At 53.6% G+C, this 9,181-nt stretch overlaps 1 protein-coding gene across 3 annotated transcripts in view; it reads right to left on the reverse strand.

The window, feature by feature from the left end:
• Nucleotides 1-315: 315 nt before the first annotated feature.
• SLC4A1 (solute carrier family 4 member 1 (Diego blood group)) overlaps nt 316-9,181 on the reverse strand; it is a 21,275-nt gene continuing 12,409 nt past the window's right edge. For all 3 annotated transcript variants that reach the window (XM_017876045.1, XM_017876046.1, XM_017876047.1), the window contains 7 exons: nt 7,889-8,062; nt 7,426-7,515; nt 6,710-6,876; nt 5,344-5,597; nt 3,349-3,518; nt 3,089-3,262; nt 316-2,467 (listed from right to left, as the gene is read on the reverse strand). In XM_017876045.1, coding sequence (XP_017731534.1) covers nt 2,387-2,467; nt 3,089-3,262; nt 3,349-3,518; nt 5,344-5,597; nt 6,710-6,876; nt 7,426-7,515; nt 7,889-8,062 — 1,110 coding nt within the window. In that variant the 3' untranslated portion in view covers nt 316-2,386. The remainder of the gene's footprint in view (nt 2,468-3,088; nt 3,263-3,348; nt 3,519-5,343; nt 5,598-6,709; nt 6,877-7,425; nt 7,516-7,888; nt 8,063-9,181) is intronic.

A 9,181-nucleotide genomic window follows, 5' to 3' on the forward strand; every position in this document is an offset into this window, starting at 1 on the left:
AAGGGAATTGGGGGCTCACAAGTACAAGGGGCAGAGGGCAAGGTCCCCTTACAGCCCCTCCTCCCACCACCACAGGTCTTGCTTATTAGAGAGAGGAAGGAGTCTCAGAGCATAGTCTCATCTCTTGATCCCTAGCCACTCTCTGGGGGCTGGCCTCCCACCCTAGGGCTCAGGGTCACACTTTAGCCTGGCTCCCCTTGCCACACAGATGCAGCCCTGTGCCAGGCCTGTGCCACACACACCATGCCCACCTAGTTCAGCCAAGACCCCCGGAATCCCCGCCTCTGGGAAGGGGAATGCAGGCAAGGCAGCCACTCCAACACAGATACATTTATTGGCAAAACCTACTCCCAGGCATCAAGGGGAAGGGTGCAGCCGAGTGAATAATTTTTGTTTTTCACTTTCCTTGGTCATGTTCAAGGAGCAAGGGGAGGGGGAGACAGGGACATCCCAATCAAGATAAAGATTCCAGCAGCTCCCCTCCGAGGTTGGCTCTTCACCAACCAAAGCCTTTTTCTTGCACTGTCTCCTTTAATCTTTATAACAACCCTGCAAGGTAGGTACCATTATCATCCCCACTTTACAGATGAGAAAACTGAGCTGTAGCATGGTGAAGTGGTGAAAGGTGGGTGTCAGCTTTCAGGGACACCTGGAGAGCCCCCATGGATTCAGCTAGCCTGGGAGGCATAAATAATGATCCCCTATGTCGGGCTAGAACCCCACCACACACACATGTTGAGTCTGTGGCCCCAAGGCTGAAGGCTGATGCTTCCTTCTGTTTTTTTGTTTGTTTGTTTGTTTGTTTGTTTTTCTGAGACAAGGTCTTGCTCTATTGCCCAGGCTGGAGTGCAGTGGTGCAATCTTGGCTCACTGCAACCTCTGCCTCCTGGGTTCAGGTGATTCTCTTGCCTCAGCCTCCCGAGTAGCTGGGATTACAGGTGCCTGTCATGACACCCGGCTAATTTTTGTATTTTTAGTAGAAACGGGGTTTCACCATGTTGGCCAGGCTGGTCTGGAACTCCTGCCTTTAAACGATCCACCCACCTTGGCCTCCCAAAGTGCTGGGATTATAAACATTAGCCACTGCGCCAGTCTACCTCCTCTCTTTTCTACCACTCCCTGATTCTGTTTCCCCCTCTCTCACCACTTCCACGTCTTTCAACTCTTTTTATCTTTTTGTTTTATAAAAAAATAAATTTGCCCATGTTCTGGAGAGCCTGCTGTCTCCTACCCCAATTGGTCAGATCTGGGTTCTCCCCAAGATTCAGTCTAGATGGGGTTGAGGATAGTGGGTCTCAAATGAGGGGCCTGGAGCAGTGTGTGAAGCCAAAGTACGATGAAAACTCTTAGAAAATACACAATTAATAAATTACAAACCCCCTCCCTGTCCTGCCTCTACCTTCCCACCCTCCCCAACTCCCTATCCAAATCTAGTATTGACTGTACCTTGCCCCCCACCCCCACCCCAGGGCAGGGCTTGTCTCAGTCCCCTTGGAGTCCACTGACTCCGGGGCCTTCAGTAAATGTTGTGGAATGAATGAATGAGTGAACTCATGAGTGTTTGGAGGGAGGAACGAAACACAGGGGACCTGAGTCCCAGGCCCGATCCCTGGATCATCCTCACCTGTACCTTGCCTTCGCCAGGATGCCTCTCTCTGGGCCCAGAGAAGAGGGTCTCAAGGTAGGGGCTGGGAGCAGAGTGGGGAAGGGAGGAGTCACAGGGGAACGGAAGGTGGACGCATGACTGACAGAGGACAGAGCTCAGACCTCGAAGTCAGAAGGCCTGGTTCAAATTCCAGCTGCACAGCCCAGTTCAAATCCCAGCTATGGGACCTTGGGTATGTTCAAAGACAAATGATGACTGCTGTAGAACAGTCCTTGTGGAGTTTACAAAGCCCTATTTTACATGTATCTTTGGTCCTCAGTAACCATCCTGTAATGTGGGTATTATCATCTATATACCCATTTTACAGAAAAGGAAGTATAGGCCGGAAAGGTCAAGGGACTTGCCCAAGGTCACACAGCAAGCACCCCACTTGCCCACCCACCTCCTGCCTTTGCTTCTACCCCTGCCTAAGGTGGGAAGAGGGAGGGCTCAGATCTAAGTCTTCCAGCACAGGGTCCCCAGTGAAAGTGTGGCAACAGGAGGGACTGTGGAGCAAACCCCCTAATGTGGGCCCTGTCGGCCGTCTCCAGCCAGAAAAGCCAGGCTACCCTTTGTGGAAGGTCTCCTGGACACCCCTTCCTTCCCCACCCACAGCCCTGCGACCTCAGCTGCTGCTCCAGGAGGAGCCTGGAGTCCATGAGGTGCCCATGAACTTCTGCTTTTCCTGGGAAAGTGGGGACGTGGAATGGTAGGGGAGGGTCTAGGGCCTGGGCCTGCCCCTCACACAGGCATCGCCACTTCATCGTATTCATCTCGACCTTCCTCCTCATCAAAGGTTGCCTTGGCATCATCAGCATCCAGCTGGAGGGGAGGGACAGGAGAGAGACAGGGTGAGAGACTCTGGGTCCAGAAGAGCCCTCCCTAGGCACGAGAGGCATCTCTGGAGTTAGGAGAGTGTCTGGCTGTCTTGAACCTTGGGCCACTCCTGTTTTATCACCCCAGCCACTAGGACTGGCCTAAATAAGTAGTTGTCAAAGTGGGAGGCAACGCTGGGGATGTGGACCCTGGCAGGGGAGGGCCTGCAGAGGGTGAGCAGGGGACCTCTTCACCAGGGCAGCCCCACAGTGACCTGAGTCACACTGTGGAAAAATCCTATTAGAGGAGTGACTCTGTCCCAAATGACTCGGAAGACGGCAGGACTTGCTGCTCAGGGGTCCAGCTCACACCCAGCACACCCTGTCTGCCTCTTGACACTCTCCCCAGATGTGCCATCATTCCCCTCCTTTACAGGTGAGCAAAATGAAGGCACAGAGAAACGAGGCCCTGTACTCCAGATCATATACTAGGACACGGCAGGCCAGAACCTGGACACCAGCCCTAGCCCCAGACTTTACCCATGATGCTGTCCTGCCTGCCCTAGTTCTGAGATGCACCCCTTACATGCTCCCAGCTCTTGTGCCCCAGGCCCAGGCAGCCACTCACACACTGAAGCTCCAGGTTCCTGAAGATGAGTGGCAGCAGGACGCGCCGCAGAGGCACAGTGAGGATGAGGGCGAAGGGCAGGGCCAGGGAGGCCGGCGTGGACTTCACCACCCACAGCACTGCCAGGCAGATGATCTGGATGCCAGTGAACAAGTGCATGCGCCAGGTCTTCACCTGCAGGGGGAGACTGGGGTCAGTGCCTATCACGCCCCGGCACCCTCCACCACCCCAGGCTGGGCAGTCAGAAAAGGGTCCTATACCCGCTTGACGTAGGGCACATCTGGGTGGTACTTGGATGGCTTGAGCAGAAGCAAGATGCGGTCAAAGAGCTGGATGCCGCTGAGCGATGTGACCCCCATGTAGAGGAAGATGCCAAACAGTACAGCCAGGGGGATGCGGGACAGGATGGGCTCCATGAGGATGGACAGGCCTGTGGGGGAGCCGTATACTCTCAGCCCAGGTTGCCTGAGGCCTGGCACCGGTGGGGGTCAGGCCCCTATCTGGGGCTGGGAATAAAACACAGGCACCATATGGAGCCGTTTTTTTTTTTCTTTTCTTTTCTTTTCTTTTTTTTTTTTGAGACACGGTCTTGCTCTGTCATCCAGGCCGGAGTGCAGTGGTGTGATCTCGGCTCACAACAGACTCGACCTCACTTGGTCTCAAGTGATCCTCCCACCTCAGTCTCCCTAGTTGCTGGGACTACAGGCACATACTACCACACCTGGCTCTTTTTTTTTTTTTTTAATTTTTAGTAGAGACAAGGTCTCACTATGTTGCCCAGGCTAGTCTTGAACTCCTGGGCTCAAGTGATTCTCCTGCCTTGGCCTCCCAAAGTGTTGGGATCCCACGCCTGGCCTGGAACCATTCCTATGAGTCTTTTTTGTTTAGACGGAGTCTCGCTCTGTCGCCCAGGCTGGAGTGCAGTGGTGCAATCTCAGCTCACTCCAACCTCCGCCTCGCTGGTTCAAGCAATTCTCCTGCCTCAGCCTCCCAAGTAGCTGGGATTACAAGCGTGCACCACCACGCCTGGCTAATTTTGTAATTTTAGAAGAGACATAGTTTCACCATGTTGGACAGGGTGGTCTCCAACTCCTGACCTCAGGTGACCCACCTGCTTCAGCCTCCGAAAGTGCTGGGATTACAGGCGTGAGCCACCATCCCCAGCCTCCATCGGTCCTTTTTATAGGTATTACCCCAATTTTACAGATGAGGAAACAGGCTCAGAGAGGTAAACAACCTGCCTAAGGCCACACAGCTGGCAGGCAGTCAAAGTCCTGCCTACCTGACGTAAGCCCACTCCCTTAACCTAATGAGGGTCACAGAGGTCAAAGACACACACCTTTCTCCTCACCCCAGTCCAAAATACCATCAACTTTGCCTCCTTTAAGAATTTTCTGGCCGGGCGCGGTGGCTCAAGCCTGTAATCCCAGCACTTTAGGAGGCCGAGACGGGCGGATCACGAGGTCAGGAGATCGAGACCATCCTGGCTAACACGGTGAAACCCCGTCTCTACTAAAATACAAAACTAGCCGGGCGAGGTGGCGGGCGCCTGTAGTCCCAGCTACTCGGAAGGCTGAGGCAGGAGAATGGCGGGAACCCGGGAGGCGGAGCTTGCAGTGAGCTGAGATCCGGCCACTGCACTCCAGTCCGGGCGACAGAGCGAGACTCCGCCTCAAAAAAAAAAAAAAAAAAAAAATTTCCCCTGACCTCTCCATCTGCAACCATGGCACTGCCCACACTGAAGCCAGCTCGACTCTTGGCTGCTCCAGAACTGAAATCAACCCCAGTGATCCTTCTTTCTTCCCCCCACATCCCTAGACTATGCCTAGAGCACCGCCCCCTGTATCAGTCATGGAGCAGCTGAGCTGGAAGAGAACTTGGGGACATCTGATGAACCCTCCAACTGGGCAGACAGGGAAACTGAGACCCAGAGACAAGGAGGAACACTGGGTTAGCAGCAGGGCAGGGCTAGAACCCACGGTTCACTGGACTTCTGTTGGATAAGTCAGAAGGTGGGATCTGGTCTGGAGAAGGCCTCGGGAGTGGAGCCCCCTTCCTCCCTGCTCAGACGCCCAGCCCAGCGCCCTGGCCTTTCCTCCAGGATCCCCTCGTTTGAGTAGGGGATGCTGGGGAGATGTGGGAAAGTGGTGCAGGATGGGAGAGGCTGGAGGAGGTGCTCGGTCTGAAGGGGTAGGGGAAGGGGCCAGGGGTGGGGGGCAGGAGGATGGTGGAGACCCGACCCAGCTTTCACTCACCCACAAGCACAGAGACCAGGAGTCCACTGATCCGCTGCTCTTTGACCTCCTGGATCTGGGCTGCAGCCCCTGGGGTGCTGGCTTTGCCCATGACAGTGAGGGCGTTGGCATGGGTGACGGAACGCACAGTGGTGGCGCTGAGCCAGGGCATCCCAAAGAGGGCAGCCACCCCGCCCATGCCCACTACCAGCAGCAGGTCCAGGTGGAAGCCGGAGCCCTTGACCATCTTGCGCTCGGGTTTGCTGACAATCAGCCTGCGGTAGGGGAAGGCGAGGTGTAAGCAGGGTTCTCCCCTGCCTCCTCCACCTACCCTTCCTTCTCCATATTTGGTGTCCTTGTAGCTCAGTTTTGTCTTCTGTGCCCCTCCCTCTTTGAGTTCCTTGCTCCCCTCCCTCCCGCCCCATCTTGAGAATCCAGACTCTTAAGAGCAGAAATGTCTTCACAACATTCAAGGCTGATTCGCAGGCAATGAACCTTCAGCTTCAGGGAGCTTTGCTTGTACGTGCCTCTCCAAGATCCAGCACCTAACTTTATAGTTGTCATTTTGCATTTTTTTTTTCTTTTTCTTTCTTTTTCTAGAGTCTTGCTCTGTCACCCAGGCTGGAGTGCAGTGGTGTGATCTTGGCTCACTGTAACCTCCGCCTCCTGTTCAAATGATTCTCCTGTTTCAGCCTCCCGAGGTGCTGGGACTACAGGCGCGTACCACCACACCCAGCTAATTTTTGTATTTTTAGTAGAAATGGGGTTTCACCACATTAGCCAGGCTGGTCTCAAACTACTGACTTCGTGATCCCCCTGTCTTGGCCTCCCAAAGTGCTACAATTACAGATGTGAGCCACCTCGCCTGGGTTTTTTTTTTCTTTGAGATGAAGTTTCGCTCTCGTTGCCCAAGTTGGAGTGCAATGGTGAGATCTTGGCTCACTGCAACCTCCGCCTCCTGGGTTCAAGCGATTCTCCTGCCTCAGCCTCCCGAGTAGCTGGGATTACAGGCTCATGCCTGGCTAATTTTTTGTATTTTTAGTAGAAACAGGGTTTCACCATGTTAGCCAAGCTGGTCTCAAACTCTTGACCTCAGGTCATCCGCCCGCCTTGACCTGCCAAAGTGCTGGGATTACAGGTGTGAGCCACTGTGCCTGGCCACATTTTTTTTTTTTTTTTTCTTAAAAAGAGCTCTCCAAATTATACAACCTCAGGTCCCACAAAACCTGGAACTGCCCCTGGCTTTTCACTATTCCTGCTAGTTGGGAGGGCCACACACCCACAGGGACTAGCTTGCAGTCCTGGGTCTCTTGCCTGCCTGGGAGAATGCCAGGGAAAGGTCCCTGCCTCCCACCCTCCCAGGCCCAGCCCCCACCCTGTCTCTCACGTGGTGATCTGAGACTCCAGGAATATGAGGATGAAGACCAGCAGAGCAGGCAGGGCAGAGGCAAACATCATCCAGATGGGAAAGTGGGAACGCAAGCCCAGTGGGTGGATGACCCAGCCCCGGGCTGAGGAGTTGGACACCTTGAAGCCATCAGGCACTGAGAGTTTCTGTGGGAGGGGGTAGCAGGTAAGAATGCCAAGGGCAGGAGGATGGGGAAGGGTGGGAGCAGGAGGAGCCAGGGTCGGGTCCTGGGGGTCGGGCAGTTAGGTTGGCAGCACTCGGGAACTTACTTATATTGAGCACTTGCTCTGTACCTAATCATTACACTAATCCCTTTACATCCATCTGCTTGTTCCCCACTTTACAGATGAGGAAAGAGAATCAGAGAGGTTATGTAGCTTGCCCCACATCACACAGCTATTTGATGGCAGAGATGGGATTCATGCCTAGATCTGCTTGACTCCAAAGAATACCTATTCCTACTGCTCTGGGTTAAGGAATGAAGGTAGAAACTTGGCCCAGCCCCTTGCTTTGGCCACAGGGGTCCTCTGGGGCTGTGAGAAGCACAAGGGACTCCCAGAGGAGGCATGGATGGGATAGAGGTAGTCCCAGCTGGCTTCAGGTTGGGGAAAGCTATTCTAGGGAAGGGGCATGCTAGGGGGTGGAAATGAGGACCTGGGGGGTATCATGGTCCGAGGGCTGGGAGGAGGGGTCACCTGGGTGTAGGTATCCTCAATGAAGAAATCCACCAGGACCATGATCAGGATGGAGATGGGGACCCCAAAGTCCCCGATGACCCGGCGCAGCTGGGGACAGGTGAAAGGACCAGTGGTCAGTGCCCAGTCACTCCCCACCTCCTGCCACCTTCCTGTCCTATATTCACCCAGGGGGCCCTACTCTTCCAGGGGATACATCAGCATCTAATGCCCTGTCCTGCACCTCAGCTATGTCTGCCTCCTTTTTTTTTCCCCCAGCAGTTCTCAGGCTGGGCATGCCACAAAAGTGGGAGGGGCTTGCCCTCAGTGAAACCCTAGGTAAGGATAGGGCCAGGGGAGGTTGGAATTGGGAGTGGGAATCTGAAAAAGAAGGGAAACTAAGGGCACTGGGGAATTTGGAGTGGGGGGCTTTGGGCTGGGATAGGGCAGTATTGGTAAGGACAGGTGAGGAGGGTGTGCTGACCTTGCCAGGGAAGTAGGAGCTGTTCTTGAACTTGCGCAGCATCATGGCAAAGAAGAAAGTACCAGCCATGAGCACAAGGGAGAGGAGGGCTGTGTTGGGCAGGGGGCCCTGAGGTTTGGGCACCATCAACACATTGTAGTCATAAGTCTTCTGTAGTGGGTGGTCCTGGAAGATCTGCAGCAGAAAACCAAGGCATTCTGTTCCCTCCCAGCCTTGGCTTGGGCTGGAAAGTACCACCAGCTAACTCTACCCAGCACTACCATCCATGCATCCAGTCATCTATTAATTCATCATCCATCCATTTATCCACCCATTCATCATTCAACCATCCATTATTCATTGATCTTCATTGATTATTCATCCATCCATTCATTATCCATCTACCCATCCATCCACCTACCTATCATCTATCCATCCACCCATTTATCCATCCATTCATCCATCCATCATCCATCCACTCATTATCCATCAATCATTCATGCATCCATCCATTATCCATATATTCATCCATCCATCCATCTATCTTCTTCCTCAATTGACATGGAAACAGAGGATAAATGGGATTCTACAGCTTGGTTTTCAGGAATGAAGACGCCCAGGTTTGGGCAGGGAGGGCCATGGAAGGCAATGCATGTGTGTGTGAGCACATGCACACCCAGGACCTGGGAGACATGAGAAGGCTGGAGGTCAGGAAACAAGGGTCAGGGAAGTTTCCAACAAGGGGTTAAAAGACCTGGACACAGAAAGACCCTCCATCTGACAGAATCAGGGGACAACACATAGGGCCCACCCTTCTTCCATGTAAAATGCAGGTACAGATGCAAGCAGACCTTAAGATGACAGGAGGCAAGCCAAAGTGGGTGGGCACTCTATCCACAAGCCCTGCAGCTCTTGAGGACAAGTGCAGGGGAGGGAGTGGGGGACTTCAGAGGCTCCAGAGTCCCTCTTGCTCTCACTGTGCATGTATTTTCACATGCTGTGTCACGCCCATACTTACCCATTGCTCACATCATGTGTGGTCATGAACTGGACATGTGCACGCAGAGGCACCCTCTCATGCCTCAGCAAGAATGCTTTCCACAGGCAACAGCAGGTGCCAACACATATGTGGTCACAGTCAACACAGCTGCACAGTCCTGTGTGCAGATGTGTGACTACACAGACACAGGCACACATGTTGCCACAGTCATATGCACAGTCACATGGTTATGTACACAGGTGAAAGCAAAGCCACACAAATGCTGCACAGATACATGTGTGAGGACACAATGGCTCAGTCTTTTTTTTTTTTTT

The sequence above is a fragment of the Rhinopithecus bieti genome, unplaced genomic scaffold (genome assembly GCF_001698545.2).
Source record: "Rhinopithecus bieti isolate Rb0 unplaced genomic scaffold, ASM169854v2 scaffold_10088, whole genome shotgun sequence".
Classification (NCBI taxonomy): Eukaryota; Metazoa; Chordata; class Mammalia; order Primates; family Cercopithecidae; genus Rhinopithecus; species Rhinopithecus bieti.